This window comes from Melospiza georgiana, chromosome 19, assembly GCF_028018845.1.
Source record: "Melospiza georgiana isolate bMelGeo1 chromosome 19, bMelGeo1.pri, whole genome shotgun sequence".
Lineage (NCBI taxonomy): Eukaryota > Metazoa > Chordata > Aves > Passeriformes > Passerellidae > Melospiza > Melospiza georgiana.
Genome location: NC_080448.1, coordinates 2,335,633 through 2,354,260, shown reverse-complemented (window position 1 = coordinate 2,354,260; position 18,628 = coordinate 2,335,633). Strand labels below are relative to the sequence as shown.

Sequence of the window (18,628 nt, the reverse complement as noted above, 5' to 3'; positions counted from 1 at the left end):
CTCCATAATAAATATGCATTGGAAAACAGAAAAAACACACATGTCTTTAATCTTGCTACCTTAAAATATTTGAGCTGTCATGCAGGAACAACTCACCTTTTTCGGGCCTGTAAATATGTAGCATCTACCAACTGCCTGGCCTCAGTAATGATGCTCTGGAGAGATGAATCTGACAACACCTCTGAGACCTCTGCTCCACAAAAAAGAAGAAGAAGAAGCAGAAATGTAGCATACTCAATTATACACCAAAGGCTTTGTTCTCAACCAAACCGTGTCCCCAAGATGCCACATACCAAGGTTTTTTTAACATTTTCAGGGATGGTGACACCATCACTGCTGTGGAAAGCCTCTTTCAATGTTTCCCAATCCTTTCTGTGAAGAAATTTTCCCCAATATCCAATCTAAATCTCTGGCCCAATTTGATGCCATGTCCTCTCCTCCTGTCCCTGTTCCCTGGAGCAGAGCCCCCTGGCTGTCCCCTCCTGGCAGGAGCTGTGCAGAGCCACAAGGGCCCCCTGAGCCTCCTTTGCTCCAGGCTGAGAAAAGGAGCTTCCTCAGCTCCCTCAGCTGCTCCTGGGGCTCCAGACCTTTCCCCAGGGAAAGTGCACAGAAGAAATCAAAGATACAGTCTCTGCCCCAAGTTTTCTGTCATAAAATTATGATTTGCTCAGATGGGCTGTTGGTTAAATTGGGAGTTTCCTTAGGCGAATTTCTCGGGTATCAACTTCATTTTTAGTGGATCAATCTATAGGATATTTCAGTTTTTTATTGGAGCTGTGTCTAATTGGGAACTCCAGCTGAGTTTTGATTCACACCCTTTCCAGTATAGCAGCAGCCAAAGGACAAACAGGAACCTACTATTGCCCGAGGAGCCCATTGCTCCAACTGCACAGAGAGTGATGAGGGATCCCAGGAGACTCATCCTTGGATTTGTGCCTAGGGAGAAATGCAACATAAATCCTCAATGGGCAGGGCTTCATTGAGGGCTCAGAACAGACTGAGATGTTTGGTTTCAATATCTCTTTCAGGATCCAGGAATAAAATCGAGCCGCCTCTGTCCAGACCTGCCAGTGGGACTTGGGCTGGGGCTGTGGCTCTTGGGGTTGGCAGGACACAGGGACACCTCTGAGAGGTGGGACCCTCAGCAAAGTGGGCTGAGAGGCTGCCAAGGAATAGGAGTCAGGTACAGTCCAGCCTCAGTGGTGCAGGATATTGGGAAGGTGAGTTGGGAGACGGTGGTGTCCTGGGGTCCTGTCTTTGGCAACGCCCACAAGCAGCTGGTGGGAAGGAGCCTGACCCCACACTTCCCTCTCTGCCCCCTCCATCTTCATGCTGAACATGTCTATCATCACTGTCAACCACCCCTGCCAGTCCTCCTGCTGCTCCCTGAAATTTGTCTCTATTCCTCTTTCACATTAAAGCAGAAATGTGTATGATCTGTTCCACCAATATCTCTCACTGTGGCACAGCACCTTCCCTGAATGGAGATTTTTAGCCCAAAGGTTGTAAATAGATTTAAGTAATTTAGTCAACTTTCAAATTGTTTAGAACAGGACAAAGACAAAATTTGGAAGAACTAACAGATTTCTCACAGTGGGAGAAGTTATCTTACATTTACAATCCATGAAAATTCTTGGACCATGTTCCTGGGGATTGAAAGCTGCTCATTCCTTGCAAACGTGTATTGCAGGAATTTTCTGCATGAGAAATAAATCAGGCTGTCTTTGCTCACTTCTCACAATAAATTAAATACACATCAGGGCAGAAGGAGGAATGAAGCACCACCCGGTCCCAACACTCTGCTCTGCCTCCCATCTCCTTGGGTTCACCTGTGGAATGCACCAATATCCACAACAGAAATATCAAATGCAGATATAGAATGAAAATGCACTGATCTTACCTGCCATCTCTGCAGCACTGGCAGGGCTGGGAGAGAAGTCAGTTCTTTATACACCTGCACCGGGGCAGAAATTTGCTGGGTCTAAGATGGGTGTGGCCAAAAAAATGGGACCAGATTGAGCCAAGAGGAAATATCTGCTGGTTTGCTTTCCTGGAAGGATCTAGAAAGTGTACACTTCTCCATTCCTTCTGACTTCCTTCTTGAAAAATCAGTTTAAAAAGGAATGAAGACACATATTTCTTTCCTGCAAGCGAAAGAGGTCAGCTTAACTTTATGACGGTTAAAGACCATGGTGGAATTTGGCTTCTTTTTCCTTGTTGGTTGAATTTGTAAAGGTTTGGGAAGACAGAAATGGATCATTTTGCCAATGCATTTGGGGGCATCCCAAGGTCCACATACAGCATGTGTGAATGGTGGGCCTGCCACTATTTGTGTCCAGGCAAAACAAAGTAGTGTCCCATCGGGGATTTGGAAATTCCTGTAAAATAATTGCTGATTATTAGGGATGACACAAAGTGGACAAGGAATGAGGCAGTAGTACAGAGCAGGGTCAAGCTGTCTCCAGTAAAATCACATGGACAGAAGTATGGACAATCCCGAAGTTATAGATGTGCCAATGCTCAGAAAGGAACAAAGTCTTGGGCCAAGTGATGTCATTCATTTCAATGTGAATTATGACAGAGCGTTAGGAGGAAATTCCTCCCTGTGAGGGTGGGCAGGCCCTGGCACAGGGTGCCCAGAGCAGCTGGGGCTGCTCCTGGATCCCTGGCAGTGCCCAAGGCCAGGCTGGACAGTGGGAGGTGTCCCTGCCATGGCAGGGGGCAGAATGGGAGGAACATTAGGGTCCCTTCCAACAGAAACCATTCCATGATTCCATGATATGCAGGAGGGAAAAGGACTGTACTTCAGTGGGCCAAGGTTGTAGAAATAATTTAATCCTTTGAACATTGGTGACGCTGATAACAAAAGACAATGCTGAATTTTCTTGCCATCAATCAGCCTTTTAAACCTCCTAGGATTAGGGAGCCAATCCTTCCTACTGTTCAAATATTTTCACAGCTCCTATTAACCAAAATAAATAAAAGAAAAGCATATATGATAAAGGAAACTGCTACCAAAAATATGTTGCTGTAAATCTGTCAGGGGGAAAAAAGAAAAAAAAAAAGGAATACGATGGCCAGATTTTAAGAAACTGGAAATGCAAAGTCAATATTTCTCCCCTAAAGAGAAGTCTGAATCCAAATCAGGTGGCCCCCAGTACCAGAGGGACTGTGGTCACTCTACTAGGTGCTCCACCTTATCTATCCAGCTTTCCATGCAAAACGTGCATAGGCAGAAGTCCAGGTACCTGCTGGGTGGCTTTGCTACTTTTTTTGTGTTTGTGACAAGTAACTTTTCCATAGTGACTCCTAAGGAACCTTCCCTGTCTGCCTACCCAGGCAGTCCCAGTGGCACCACCAGAGCTGGGACCCGTGCAGAGCGCGGTGAGAGACACAGGGACACGCCTGGAGCTGATGGCTGCAGACCTTCCTTGCCTGGACTGGGGGAGTTTAAAGGCCTGGGCTTCCTTTGTTTGGATCCCTGCTCAGAGGCACCAACTCAAGCTGTTATTCAGTTGTTACACCACGATTAAATCATCTTGAGCATCCAGGCATTAGTGACTCTGCTGTGGGGAACTGGGGCTGAGCTGGTGAGGGCTGTGGGGAGCCTGGCAGGGTCACTGGTGCCGCTGCTGGGAAGGGCCCTCAGGCCCAGCTCAGGGGCTGCCAGTGAGACTGCCAGGCTGAAGGCAAGGAATGGCCAGGCCAGACAAGGAATCTTCCTTTACATCACACTGCCCTTGGCCAGGAGCACTGTCCGCCCTGGAGGACACAGGCCCTGGAGGGCAGGCAGCCCACGCTGCTCCCCTGGCCCCAGCGCCCTGCCAGGCAAAGGCCGCACTCACATCCCGTCCATCGCTGGGCCCAAGGGCAGCTCCCAAGCTGAGCACTCCCCTGTCACCTCCAGCTGGGGTTTGGGGTGCTCCAGTGCAATCTTTGGAGCCTCCAGAAAACCCAGGGTGTCCTGCTCACCAAGACCAATGTACATTCAGCAGTTTACAAGACATCAGGCAACCAGGGTAATAATTACCCATTACTTATTTGACCAAGCAGCAGATCTCCTCTATCTTGAGAAGATGCAGGTTTCTTTTCTCTCAGGCTCTTGGTATTGCTAGCATTATTTCTTGGTCCTGTTCAGGATGCAGATCTTCACCCCAGAGCTATGTAAACCATTGGTGGTGTTTGCTAAAAAAGTAGCTGTAGGAACAAATGTTCCTTAAACTCCAGCAACACAAACAAAAGAAAGAGCTTATTACTGCATTCCTAACTCCCATCCCAAGAGCAAAAGGCAACGTCCTACCCTTCCTCATTTGACACCTCTGATATTCTTGCAAGCTCCTTCAGCTTTCTTTTCATAGAAATCATAGAATCACAGAATCCCAAACTGGTTTGAGATGGAAGGAACCTTAAAGGTCATCTCATTCCACCCCATCCAATGCACAGGTACACTTCCTACTAGACCAGATTGCTCCAAGCCCCATTTGACCTGGCCTTAGGTGACAGAGACACATTTAAATCCCAGGTGGGAACCATGAGGCCTCAAGTTTAATAATGATTAAGGACTTAAATTGGGTACAACTTCAGACGTACAAAGTTTCCTCTTCACCCACCAATGGGGTATTTTTCCTATATTTCAAACCATGGATTTATTTACAAACTGAGAGCCAATAGCCTGTACAAGCCAATCTGTCCTTGTCCAGGGCACAGGTTTACATAACTGTATCCAGTGCATCTTCTGCTCCAATAGATGAAGGGCAGTGCTTATAAAGGGATGTAGGGAGCAGGATAACACAGATAAAAGTGAGAAGTAATAGGTTACAGCGCAGAAATTGTAGGGCAACTAGAGGAGAAAAACTTCCCAGCAGCATAGTGGTGATGTTTAATAAAACCAGATTGTCCAGCTTTAAAAATAGAAAGGCTGCAACTCCAAGAGGGAACTTTAATTTTTATGGATAAGTGACAGCAGCAGCCAGGGATGTTCAAGAGGTGGCACCACAGAGGTGTTCAGGAGTGTCTCCAGCTGTGGGACGCCCAGGGGTGACATTATCACCTCTTCTGGAAGCTCTCCTTTAAAGACTCAACACCCAAGGCTATGAAGCCTCCTTGGTGCATCTCCCCACCTGCCATGGAGATACTTCATGGCCCTGGGAGGTGCTCCAGGCGAGCCCAAGATGTCGATTTCTCGGCTGTTTAGGTGACCTGGAAAGGCCCGGGGTGGCCTTGGACAGCCCGCGCTTCAAAGGACGAGAAGAGGCTTCAGATCTTTTCTCGGTCTCGGTGTTTATTAATTGTTTATCTAAAAGATTTTCTCTTGGCCCGACAGAGCTCTGCACAGCAGCCAGCCATGAGCACACTGAGAGCCCCCGGGGCGGTCACCTATCTTTATACTCGAAGTTACGTATACAATATTTATCATTTTTCCCCAATACCTTTTACCCTTATTAACCGGTGCACTTCTAGTAATGACCAATCCCAAAGTGCCACCATCACCACAGAAGATGGAGGCCAAGAAGAAGAAGAAGAAGAACAGGACACGCCCCAATTCCTCCATCTTACTTCTTTAGACCCCCCTGTACAGAAATCTTAAACCCTGTGTTTCACTCTAACTAACTTATCCCTTCACCATTTACCCCAGTGAAATCCCCCCATCCTCATACAGGTGTCGTCTCCTGTGTAGGATCAAAGTCCAGCCACCAGACACTTCTGGCAACATTCCAGGACTCCCGAGCCCCCCAAGGGTGGTCTCGGTCACTCTGCACATCAGTCCCAAGGTGCTGAGATCCCACACAAGAGTCTGGGGAGACACCGGTGAGGACAGGGAGGGGCTCCTTCCAGACCTCCCTCGAGCAGGAGGCGCAGTGCCCAGGGCTGGAAAGCCTTGGAGAGGCATCTGTGACTTTCCAGAGCAGTGGTAGGACCCACCACACAGACACCAAAACAAGCTACAGCACATCCATGCACAGAAAATGCTCATCTGGCAAGGCCTAAAGGGGACCCCAGTCCTGAGCAGCAGCTAGAACACTTCTTCCATAAGAACAACAATCCTTCCCCAGGGGCTGAAGCTTTGTTTTCCTTCCCGTGGACCAAACTCCCCGAAGAAAACCTTCAGCTCCCCCTCAGGAACCAAACTTCTTCCTGCCTCATCCTTTAGCAAACCTTTCTTCCATCCCTTCCCCTTCTCTTCCAGACTGTGATGCCATGCTCAGGCAGGAAGGTGGGAGATGGCTCCTCTGGAGATGGGGCTGGCAGGAGTAAAGACAGAATGCAGGAGAATGGTTTCTCCATTTTCCATGGATCTTCCTGCTCTGGAATCAGTTCCTACCTTATCTGGAAATATGGGAACAGCAGAAGCAGCTGTCAGGCCCCTGGAAAGCCTGGAGAACACCCTAGGAGAACACATGGCTTCAAACACTCCAGAGGTTTAGCAAGAGAGTGGAAGAGCCTTTAGGTCCCGCTGCAGTTTTCATTGTGCCCCACAGCTGGGAAATATGGGAGTCATCCACAGCCATGGATGATTTTTCCTGGACTGCCACTTAAATTTTTAAGAGGCTGAATATGTGAATAGAAGCAAAAAAGGATCACAGATTTTGTGGCTTGATTCAACGTTTAACCCTGTGAGGGAATGTCTGTATGGAGAGAGCTTGCAGGGGTTCCCTGGCATTCCAAGGCTCCTCTGGATCATCCTATACCCACACATTGCAACCAGTGACACACCAGTTCATGGTGAGAGCAGTGTCTTTAACATTGCATCAAGGGATGGGAGGGAACAGTGAATCAAGGAATCACAAAATCATTTAGATTGGAAAAGCCCTTTGAGACAATGGAATCCAACCATTCCTCCAGCACTGGCAAGGCCACCACTAACCCATTCCCCAAGAGACTTTTTGAGCAATTCCAGGGATGGTGATTCCACCACTGCACTGGGCAACTGGTTCTAGTGCCTCACCATCCTTTCAGTGAAGGAATGTTTGTTAATATCAACCTAAACCTGCCCTGGCATAGCTTGAGGCCATTCCCTGTCCTCAGGAATGGTGAGAGCTGTGTGCTGTGTCCAGCAAAGTTGATACTCAGGCAGGGCTGTCACTGTTTTCTGAAACTTGGAAGATTAAAGGGTGAAAATGAGAGTCTGAACGTTTCCTTGATTTAGAAGCTCTGCCTCATGACACACCCTGTGGTTTTCTCTATTGCATAATACAGCAAAGTGCCGTTTGTTACAAGAGAAGAGCTGTCAGCTCTCTGTTGAACTCAGACTTTTCTGTAAACACATCCTGTTCTTTTAACCAGGCAAGATTGTTTTGTCTGTAAATATGACAAGAATTGTAGTTGAAAATAGCTGTTCACTGCCAACGACACAAGATTAGATAAAGAAAAAAGTCAATAAGATGAAAGACTCAGAGGAATACTGGGGCAATTCCGACCAGTGCAACCAAAGTGTGAGTCCAGCCAGGCTGCAAAAACAGTTGGGCACCATGGTGTCCTCCAGTCTCCTCCAGATGCTTCTGTTGGAGCTCTTCAGACCACACCTTTCAGCCTCCTTAACCCCCTCAGACCTCTTTTCTTCAGGTCCAGTCTCCTTCAACCTCCTCTGACAGGGTGCCACTGCTCTCCAGGACCCTGTGCTCCCACTTTGGTCATCTCCAGGTCCTTCCACTGTGGTCTGGACCCTGCCATCCTTTTGATATCATGGTGGACCACTCCAGACCCCATTTTGGGATCTGGTAATGTGCAAGTCCCTGCTGATAAATCCCCGTGTGAGGGGCACGGAGAGCCAGTGACACAGGGAAACTCTTGTACAGCTCTTAGACATAACTCCAGGAACCCAGGGAGGGCTTTGGATGTCTCAGATGAGTCCCCAAAGGCAGCTCCCACCCAAACCAAGGACAGTGCTTCTAGGACTGCCCTCCAAATTGGATTTATGCTCCAAAGGAGAGGCCAAGTTGCTACCAAACCTTGCTCAGCAAGCATTTCCTCTTGACAGCCACCTTTTCCTCCTTTCTCCAAATTCCCTGTTCCAAAAGCCCAAATGCAGGCAGAAACCTGGTGAGAACCACACAAGCCTGGAACATCTCCTCCCAGCTGCAGGACAGAACCTGCCAGGTCCGTGGCTCAGGCTGCCTCCAAGAGCCACGTCTGGACATGTTGTCACAGAGGCAAAAAAGGGACATTGAGGGAAGAGGGGATATTTCCAGGCTAGAAAAGGAGATTGGGAACAGTTGTCCTGGGACAAGTTTCCTGTTGGATACAAGGAGATAAGACAGGACACAGACCTCCTACCATGTCCATCCCCCATGCCATCTCCCCTGAGGCTGTGTCCAGTGCCCAGCTCCTGTTCCCAGCACTGCTGGGGTGCTCTGTGCAGGGCAGGTGGCAGCATGATCAGCAGTCCCTGGGCTGGATGTGAAGCAGGGGTAGCAGCATCCATGTCCAGGATGGGAGCAGGGCCTGCTGTGCCCCTGGGCAGGGTTACAGCCTGGGCAAGCTGCTGTGATGGCCGAGTGGTGAAGGCTTAAAATGGGCTTGAAATCCTCTGGGGTTTCCCCACATGGGTTCAAGTCCTGCTCACAGAAGGAGTTTTACTGTCAGTCCCTGTCCCCCTGGCCCCGGCAGGGACAGACAGACACAGGGCAGTCACACTCCCTCGAGGGGACCCTGTGTTCCCATCCTGCCTCTGGCCCTGATATCCAGGGACTCTTTACCTTTAGGAGGTGGTCAGGAGGGTGTTCAGAGGAGCAGCCCTGCAGCTCTTCTTATCACAGGAAGAAATACTGCAATAGCATGTCCCAGACAGCCTTGTCACCCTGCTCCCAACAGCTGTGTGATACTGTTTCCTGTGGATGTGTCACCCTGCTTTGTACCTGCTGTCACCCTGCTCCCTACAGAGGTGTCACCTTGCTTTCTGTGTCCCCTGCCTTCTGCCACCCTTTGCCCAGCTCCCTGCAGCTGTGTCCCCCTGCTCCCAAAACCCATCACCCTGCTCCCTACAGCCATCCCTCTGCAGTGACAGAACGAACTTTGTTAGAGCCCTGGGATTTATTGTGGCACTGACAGCCAGAGACTAATGCCTCAAATGTTTTAAAGAGATAAGGGCAAAGGCTGATAAGAAGCAGATCCTGGAGGGGCAGGGTAATGTTGTTTATCATGCCAATTCCCTCCCTTCCAACGATTCCTGACTGGCACAACAAAGCATTTGGGAGATTTGGGAGATTTGTGTCCGAGCCGTGGCCATGGCGTTAGAAGGGGACATAAACCACCCCAGTGCCCAGTATTGCATCAGACAGTGTAAAACCCCTCCCCGGGCCGGCATGGGGGCATTGGCTGTGAGCCCCCACATCCCTGTCACACCCTGCTCCCTACACCCCACCACAGGGGCATTGCCCCACTGGCAGCTGCTGCCTGATGGCGCTGCGAGGACAGGAGGCTGCTGCCACCCCCCAAAATCCATGCCACCCTGACCCAGCCCCACACACTGGGGGCTTTTGAACCCTGAACTGAGCTCCAGGAGCTGTTCCAGGACAGCACAGCCACCCAGGAAAAGACTGGCACCTGTGGTGGCTGCAGGAATCCCTTCCCTGGCTGGGATTCCCAGGCAGCAGCAGCGAGAGTGCCAAACCCTGACCATGGGACCACCAGGGTCACTCCTTGGTGACCACCAGGGACGAGTGGCCAGCACTAGGATGACCTGCTGCTGGCATCAACCAAGCTGTGAAGGGACAGGGACACTTGCTCCCCGCAGGTAAGGGAGAGGACCAGAGAGGATGGATGTCACAGCCTTTCTGGGGGAATTGGCCGGGATGCCTGTGGCTTTGGGAAGCCCCTCTGTGCAGGGGTTCCCCACCTCTGTAGGCCAGGGAAGCAGGAGATAGTAGTGCCATGACTGACCACCACTGAAGGCAGGTTTGGGGAAGGCAGTGACAGCAAATGGTTCAGAAAAAAGTGTAGCATACTCTGGAGGTTCACCAGGGAGGTTTTCCTGCTGCTACTGGATCATTGGCCCCTGTGCACTGCCAGGCTCATGTGACACACACCACTCTGGGCACAGTGTCATGGACACAACAATACTGACCCCCAGAGCTTCCCCAGAGTCACCTGGGAGAGCAGCAGTGCAGGGACAGGCTGAGTGTCAGCACGGCCTTTCCTGGGCAAGGGAAACTGATCTGAGCCCTGGTGCTGGGCAGGGAGTGTGTCTGGAGCCACATTCCTGCCAGTTTTACAGTAACCTCGTCATCCTGTTTGTCTTGAGAAAACAGCTGGTTGGGGCCAGCTTTTGGAACCTAATCTGGAGCTGTGAAGAGCAGGTAACCAGTAAGTGATTCTCCTTTACAGAGAGTCCTTAGAGGGAGTACAGACTTCTGTCTTCCTTTGTCCCACGGAAGGGGAACAAAAAGTGGCTTCCTGATGAACAGGGAGATGGAGAGGGGCTGGAAATGGTCCCCCCACTCCCCAAGGATTTGCTACAAGCAAAGACAGGGCATTGCAGAGCTGCAGACCCCTGCCCAGGACAAAAAGCACAAGGGAGAGCCCAGGGCTCCAGGAGAAAGTACAAGTGCCACCTGTGCCTGCAGCTGCCAGCACAGCGGGGCTCTGATTCAAGGAGAAGGAGCACTGACACAGGGGATGGAGCTCCTGGGCTGTGTGCAGGGAGGAGACGTCTCCAGGGCTCCTCGGCTGAGGGATGACCCGTGGCTGGGGCGGAGGGGAGTGGAAGGGCTCCAGGAACGCTTCCCGTGGAGGACAGCAGAGGGCCCGGCGCTCCTTGGATGCTCGCCTGTGGTTGGGAAGGGAATGGACAGAGAGAAAACCTCCCTTTTTCCAGGCATCGAGGCACACAGATTGCAGAAACCTCCCCGTGCTTTGCCTTGTGCCATGCAGCTCCAAAAAAATGGTCAGTGCAGCTCCCGTCTCCATCTGAGGCCAGACCCCACCGTGGTGCCCCCCCCCAGCCCTTCCCTGGCCTGGGCAGAGGGTCCCAGTGCGGCTCTGGGCATCCCCCAGCCCCGGTCCCTGTGGTGCCACCATCTCCCCCCAGGTTCCTCTGCAGAGCCAGGTGGATCCCAGGTGCCACCTTGGCCAACACCTTTCCTTGGGGAGCTGCCTTTCAAGGAGAAGGAGAAGGCAAAGGAAGGCAGCTTTGGGGAATGTAGCCTGGAGAAAGGATGGGGCTACAACAAATGACTTGGCATCTTTCCAAACCTCTGACATCTCTGCTCTGAGGGCCAGGGCTGCAGAATGCACCTTCAGAAACCCTGCACAGGGCAAAGCCCCCGAGCGAGGGGCAAGTGGGCTGTGTGATGATCCTATAGGACTGTGCCAGTCCTTGGGCATGTCTGGGACAGGGAAGGGGGAGGCTGTGCAGGGCTGAGAAGTCACACCTCGCTGTGAGAGCAATAATCAGATGTCATGGTTTCGGTTGCCTTTACCAGCCATGACAGAGCGTGAGCTCTGACTGCCTTGCGGTTGGGAGATCAGAATCTTTCTGTGGTTTCTGAGATCTTGATCTGGCCCTGTCACATATCATGTCACAGGCAGTAACAGTTCCTTCACCTGCCAGCAGATCTGGGAACACCAAACAGTTCATTTGCTCGCCCCAAGGCAGGACAGTCTCCATCTCTGCCACCTGCCAAGGGGACAGGGAGGTGACACAGCATGGCAGCTGCTTTTCGGAGCCCTTTGTAGGGCCACGTGGCAAGGCAGGTGGGGGACATAAAACCAGACTTTTTCTACAGGCACTGCTCCTTGGAAAGAGAAATCCCAGCCCCAGGATCAGCCTTGGGGCAGTGGGGATGAGGCTCAGCACAAAATGCAGTTGTTGTTGTTGTGCTGAGAAGATGAGGGTGAGTCCCACTGCCTTACTTTACACCCTACATGGATCTGGGGCATAAGAAATGCTCACATCAATTAGCCAGACCAATTCTGGAATACAATATGGCAGTAGCAATAAATAATCCATCTCCCCATCTCTGACAGGAAGAGTCCCTTGGCAAATTCCAGCTGAGGTTGTGTCTTTTGCAAAGCCTGAATACCTGCAGCACATTGCTGTGCTGCCCCACAATGCCAGCACTATGTGTCTGTGACAACGCCATGATGTCAGGCTCTTGGTTCAGCTCCAGCTCCTGCTCATGAAGAGTCCTCAGGGTCCTTAGGACATGCCCTGGATGCCTCCTGGGAGAAACCATGGGCTCCTGCCCACCCCAGCAGGGTCCCTGGCACAGCCCTGGAGACCCTCCTGCAGCCCTGGTCCCCACCATGGGGGCATTGTGGTGGAGGGGACACTGGGAAGGTTCTGAGGGCCCCCACAGACCCATGAGGCCAGTGGGGGAGAAGGAGAATGGCAGCAGAGCAGCCCTTCTCTGCAGCCCTGGGGATGAGGGTCAGTGAGGAAATCTGGGAAACACGAGCTCGTGGCACCTTGTGAGCAGCAGCTGGGCTGGGAAACACCCAGAGGAACCACAGGCTGTGAGCTGGCAAAATGGGGGCCAGTCACAAAGTAGAGAGATGGAAAAAGGGAAATGCTCCCTGGAACATCCTGGGGAACATGTCATGTCACAGCAAGGGCAGTGCCAGGGGCCTCTGTGCAGTCCCTGCTGTGACCTCTATGACTGCAGGTGGGCACCAAGGGCTGGGGTCTCTTGGTCCCTCTCAGCTCCCTGGGCTGGGGAAGCTCCTGCTCTGCCCCCTGCATCCCACCTTGAACAAACCCACTGGCGCTTGGAGAAGATGCTCTTTGCAGAGTTAGCCCATCCAGGCAGGACTCCCAGTGCAGCCCAGCCCCTGCTGGGATTGTTGGCAGGGGTTTGGAGGGCACAGCCCCACCCTGGAAGCACAGCACTGAGAATTCTGTGCTTGATGGTGCCAAGGCTGCCAACCTGGACCTACAGCCAGTCTCCAGACTGAGTGTTCCTGCTGTCCACGCTGCCCTCACTGACCCCTGTATCCACCCTGGACACTTCCCAGACCCAGCACTGGAGAAGGGACCCCTTGGTGGAGCCTGCACCTTCCATTTGAGGTTCTGGGCACCTCTAACCCCCAGACCTGGTTCCTTGAAGATGAGACTGAGCTGGGTCCTCCTGGTGCTTTTGTGGGGATGCTGAGGTGACTGATAAACAGAGTTGTTTTGGATGATGCATGTGAACCTGCTGCTCAAGGGTGGTTTCATATCCTGTCTTGGTCACTAGAGGCTGATTTGCTCACACTTACCTCCCTTCACACAAAGGCTATTCTGCTACTTCCTCAGCCAGCTGTTTCTTTTTTTTTTTTTTTTTTTTTTTTTTTTTTTTTTTTTTTTTCAGTATTTCTGAGGCAAAGGTACCATGACATCAGCTCTGTTATGTTTTGGAAATTCCACATTTGCTTTCAATTCTGACTGACTGGCCACTGTCCCTATAAAGAGCAAGAACTAAGCCAGTAGCTCACAAAAGGCACAGGAGGAACCTGCTCTGATCCTGCCTCTGCTTATCCCTGTCCAGGATGAACATCTCCACACTCTGCCTCTCCATCATCCTGGTTGCTCACCTCTTTTCTCAGGCCCTTCCTGCTCCATGTGAGTACAGCATCCCTCTGCTCTCCTGGGGTGGACTTTAGCTCTGACTGTCTGCAATTTGGAGCAGAACTCACAAAAGTCAGCTGCAAATGTTGGAAACCTGTTTGAATAACTTCTCCTGATTTATTTCAGCTTGTCTTCCATTCTAATATCCTTTTATTTTAGGGATGAATTTTACTAGTATAAAAGGTTTCAGGTTTCCTCTCCCCTCATTTTCTTGCTGGCCCTTAGGAGTGGACACAGGGTGACAATAGGGATTTTTACCCTGGATGTTATTGTAAAACATTTAACAAACAACCCTAGCAATATTTTTTTATCAAGTTTCTCTGCTCACAGCAATTTCTTGCTGATTTTTAGGGAAAACAGGAAGAGAAGGGACAGTTCAGCTGATTACGGCGGTGGTTGTCTGTGCTCTCAGCCAGGAAAGTACAATTTATTGAGTAATGGTCTCAGGCTGGATTTCCTGATCTCTTGCAGTGGGGTCTGACATGGGTTTGTGCTGCTTCAGCTACGTCTCACGAAAGCTGCCTCAGAGCCATGTGCAGGAGTATTTCTACACCAGCAGCAAGTGCTCCCAGCCAGCAGTTGTGTAAGTACCAGCCCAGGCCGTGAGGGGAGGCTCTGCCAGCCTCCGGGCTCCTGGCTTCACATCCAGCAGGGCCAGGATGCTGTAAGGCACCACGCCTGGGAAGGGAGCAGCCACCCAGGCCCCATGTGCGCTGTGTGAGCCCTCACCCTCCTCAGCTGAGAAATGAGTGGTCCCTTGGTCTGCTTGGACTGTCCTGATGCTGGGAGTAAGGCATGGGAAGGAGGTCAGGGGGCAGCAAGACCTTCCAGAGCTTGATGAACTCAGTGCACACAACATTCCACACTGCACCCGGGCTCACCCTGTGCACAGGACAAGGGGACAGATACCTGAGCATGGCAGGGTCTCCCAAGGGACCCTGATCTCCCCCTGGGTTTTAGCACCCTCTGCAGCTCAAGGATGCTTGAGAGTTTGTGAGAGATGACCCAATAACATGACCCCAGTCCCTGATGCCCCTTTTCCCCCTGAACTCATGACTTGCCAGGTTTGTGACCAGGAAGAAGCGGGAGGTCTGTGCTAACCCTGATTCCAGGTGGGTGAAGGAATACGTGAACAGCCTGGAGCTGCAGTGAGCACTGGAAGCTGAGAAGTCCTGCCAGACCACCCAGGAGAGTTTGGCACAGACCTAGCAATGCTACTGCCAAGCACCAGGACCTGCTGAGCCACCTTAGGACCCTGGAAGTTTGTTTTGCCTTGCAAAGGTGTCATTTGTCCACAATAATTCAGCTACACTTCGGGCAGACATGATGCTGAAGACCTCTTGGCCTTGCAGACCCATCTTGGGGTGCCCTGCTGTGTGATGTGGCTAAACTGAGCCCCACCTTGTGCCTCCACTGCTAGAATGGGAGGGGCATTTCATCCCAGAGCTATCTGTGGGTTGGAATTAGCTCTGAGTGCTGTTTTATGAGCCCAGGATTAATTTTCCTACTGAATTTTGTAATGGTGCAATAGATGCTGAGAGTAAGATCTGTCCCTAGAGAAGGAAGTGGTACCCTGGTTACTTACAGGATGCTTGTTGTGGAACCACAGTGTTCAGCCTTATTCTCAAATTGCTGTTTTGTGCTGGTGCCAATGAATAAAGCTGTTTTCTCTCTGTGTCATCACTGGTTGTTCCCCTCCTGTTTGGAAAATGGGGACCCCACTAAAACTATTTTTGGGGATGTAGGGGAAAACCCAACTTCTCAGCTGGAAGTGCCCCAGCCTTCTTAGTCCTAAAAGCCTTCCCTTCTGCTTGGCCTCCCTGATCCCAGCACCACAGCAGCACCAGCCCCAGCACCTCCCAGCCCTTCCCAGTCCCTGCACTTCTTCCCAGCCCTTTCCCCCATCACATCATAGCCAAGGCTGGGAGCTAGTGGGGCTGTGCCACTGCAGATTTGGCAAAGAAATGCCTGGAAATCTCAGGGTGGGGATTCAGGGGTGTCCCTGTGGTGAGAGGAAAGGGGGATGGCCAGGACTACATCCCTGGCACAGGCTCCTTTGGAATGTAGCCTGAGCCAGGCTAAACTCTTGGGATGCTCTGTTAATGTTTATTGCAAGACAAGCACCAATTCACTGTTGTTCTGCAGCTTCCTAGGGCAGGAAACAAGATTTTGTTTTAAAAAGCACAAAGTAAAACCAACAAAAGCACTTTATCAGCCTGCGGTTGACACTTAAAACTGGCTGGTAACTTTGTGGGTAGAAAATGAGACTGCTGGCCCCATCTCCCTGCTGGGGCTCTGCAGAGGATGATAACAATTCAGGCTGTGTCCCTCAGAACTGGTTATGAGGGACAGAAAACCAGTGTGAGTAAACTGTCTGTAAAGCAGCCCCAAGCCCTGCTGGTGCCACAGTGCTCTGCAGATGCTCAGGTTGTCTCCTGACCTCTCCTTGCTCACCATCACCTCTGCCCAGGGCAGGGGCAGAGTCTCCATCCCAGGAATTTAACAGATGTGTGGATGTGGCACTTAGGGACGTGGGTGGTCTTGGCAGTGCTGGGGAACGGCTGGAGCCACCATCCTGGAGGTCTTTTCCAGCCTTAGTGATTCTGTGGGTCTGGGTGGGTGGACTCACCTGGAGTAGAGCAGGATTGGGAAAGAAAAGCAGAAACAAGGAGAGAAACAAGGCTCAAGCAGAGAGACCTTCGAGTTCCCACCTGGACTTGGGCAGATACACAGACCATGTTTGTACTTAGCCTGATCCATCCAGCCCCCACTTTCCACAGGGCAGCACCAAGGATGGGATGTATAAATGGGTGGGCTTAGGAGAAAGGATTCTTGGACAAAGTGGCCAGTGCAAGTTGAAAAGACAGAAATTGAAGAGGCTGAGGTGTGAGGCCCAGATCCAACTATCCGCTCTCCAGGAGTGGCAGGGAGAGGATGTTCATTATGGGTTTGGGAGCAGTGACCAGCCGGGAGAAAAGGTGGGCACTGGGACTGAGGGTGTCCCTGGCACCTTTCTCCTCCCAGGGCTTCTTCAAGTGAAGCTGGGAGAGAGGGAACAGCCACAGGGTTCATGCTCTCAAAAAGGCCAGAGAAAAACAGGCTATCCAGTGTTTTGCCCATGGGACCATGAAGGTCTTCTGATCTCCTGATGCCTTCTGCTGCTGCAGGCAGGGAAGGAAACGTTCCCTAAGTCCAGCAACAGGAAACTGAAACCAGAAAGGCTTGAGAGGGAAATTCCCACAAGTGCCTGGCACACAGCCAGGGACTGTCCTGAGGGGAGGCAGCTGCAGCACTGGATGATCCAGCCTCTCCAGCCTGTCCCTGCATCCTGGGCATGGGATAAACCCCAGTACTCCCCTCAGCTTCCCTTTCTCCAAAACATCCATCCTCCATCCCCTCTCAGCTCAGAGTCCCAGAACAGGGACAATCTGGGGCTCCTGTATTGCTCTGCAGTGCCAAACTTGGGGTTGGGATGTCCTCAGGGGTAGGGGAGACATCCAGCACCCCATTCCTGGGGTCTTCACCTGCTCCTGTCCATCCACCAACCACTCTGCCCCACAGTTTCACAGCACAGTGAGGCAGCCACACTCAGGATACACCCCCTGCAGATTTGCACCTCTCCATGTATGGCCCCAGCACCAAATCCTGGGGCACAGAATGCTCCTGGGCTGGGCTGCCCTTGCCTGGGATGCTGCTCCTTGGGTGTTCATCACCCTCTTGACTACAGCCAGCTTTCCTGCCCAGAAAACACAAGACTAGAGAGAAATCACAAGACAATACAGAGGTGCTTTCCCAGCCTCAGAGTTGCCAAATCTGACCTATAACTGCAGGGGAAAAAAATAAACACTAAGAGAAACCTTGTTTTTTTGCTTTAGGAAGAACAAGATGTGGGCAAGGCTAGGCCAGCTCTGGACTATGCTGTGGGGGCAGTGAAAGAGGGTCTGTAAGAAGGACTTTTAGCAGGGTCTGCTGCTGTAGGTCAAAGAGGAGTGGTATTACACTGAAGGAGGGCTGTTTAGAATGAGCATTGGGAAGAAATTCTTCCCTGTGAGGGTGGTGAGGCCCAGGCACCCAGAGCTGCTGTGGCTGCTCCTGCCCTGGAAGTGTCCAAGGCCAGGTTGGACAGGGCTTGGACCATGAGGGTCCAGTAGAAAGAGTCCCTGCCCACAGCAGGGGTGGAGTGAGATGAGCTTTAAGTTCCTTTATACCCAAATCCTTTTGGGATTTCTTCACAGAGTCAGATGTCAAGGAACTCTGAGCATGATCTCCATGGACAAGGTGTGCCCAGCACTGTGCCTTTGGGCACCTGCTCCTTCCCATTCATGTTCCCATGGAAAGCTGCATCCTGAGAACAACTGCAGAACAACTGAACAATCTGCTGGTTGTTTTACCCCTACAGCAAGAGCTGGACCTTTCCCCTTGTTGTACAGGTGGGGAAGTGAGGAACGACCTTCATTGGGGTGGTCAGAATGAAAGATGGGGTCCCTGTCCCTCTGCAGCGCTGCTGGTCTCAATGCTGCACACCCAAGTGTCAGTTTGATGTGGGGTGTGTGGGGCTGGGAGCAGCAAATGTGTGCGACGTGCCTGGGAGTGTAGAGAGCAGATTCATGAATGCAAAAGTCCCCCATGTGGGTATAAACACTTCTAATTCTGTAGAGGATGTGGGGACTGGGGGTGTGTGCTGGGGGGGAATGAGGTTTTGGAGGCTGTTCCTGAGACTGCAGTATGGAAACTTTATGGTTTTGCCTCAAACCATTTCCCATCTTCACGTGTCCTATAGAGGCTCAGATGGCTCAGAGGTTTGTTCTGTGTGTGCTGGTGAACACCACACAGAGGCACGTAAAAGGGAAAAAGCAAAGGTTTTCTCCAAATTCTTTATTCTCTGGAATCACGAATTGACATGTATAAACCAGGGTTTCCCATCATCCAACATTGGGTCACCCTCCTAGAAATACCTTCCCTGTCACCCCCCTATAAATAATATAATCATCCACAGAAAAAAAAAGGACTGATGGCCCCATATGATGATTTCTTAAATAACTTCAAATAATACAGCAGCCAAGGTGCAGTCCCACGGGCCTGGGG

The 18,628-nt window shown here is 51.4% G+C and overlaps 1 protein-coding gene across 1 annotated transcript; it reads left to right on the top strand.

The window, feature by feature from the left end:
- The first annotated feature begins 13,464 nt into the window (after nucleotides 1–13,464).
- Nucleotides 13,465–14,695, top strand: LOC131091492 (C-C motif chemokine 5-like). The gene is made up of 3 exons (XM_058037593.1): nucleotides 13,465–13,537; nucleotides 14,015–14,126; nucleotides 14,608–14,695. The coding sequence occupies exons 1-3, from the start codon at nucleotides 13,465–13,467 to the stop codon at nucleotides 14,693–14,695; spliced, it is 273 nt and encodes a 90-aa protein (XP_057893576.1).
- Nucleotides 14,696–18,628: the final 3,933 nt, after the last annotated feature.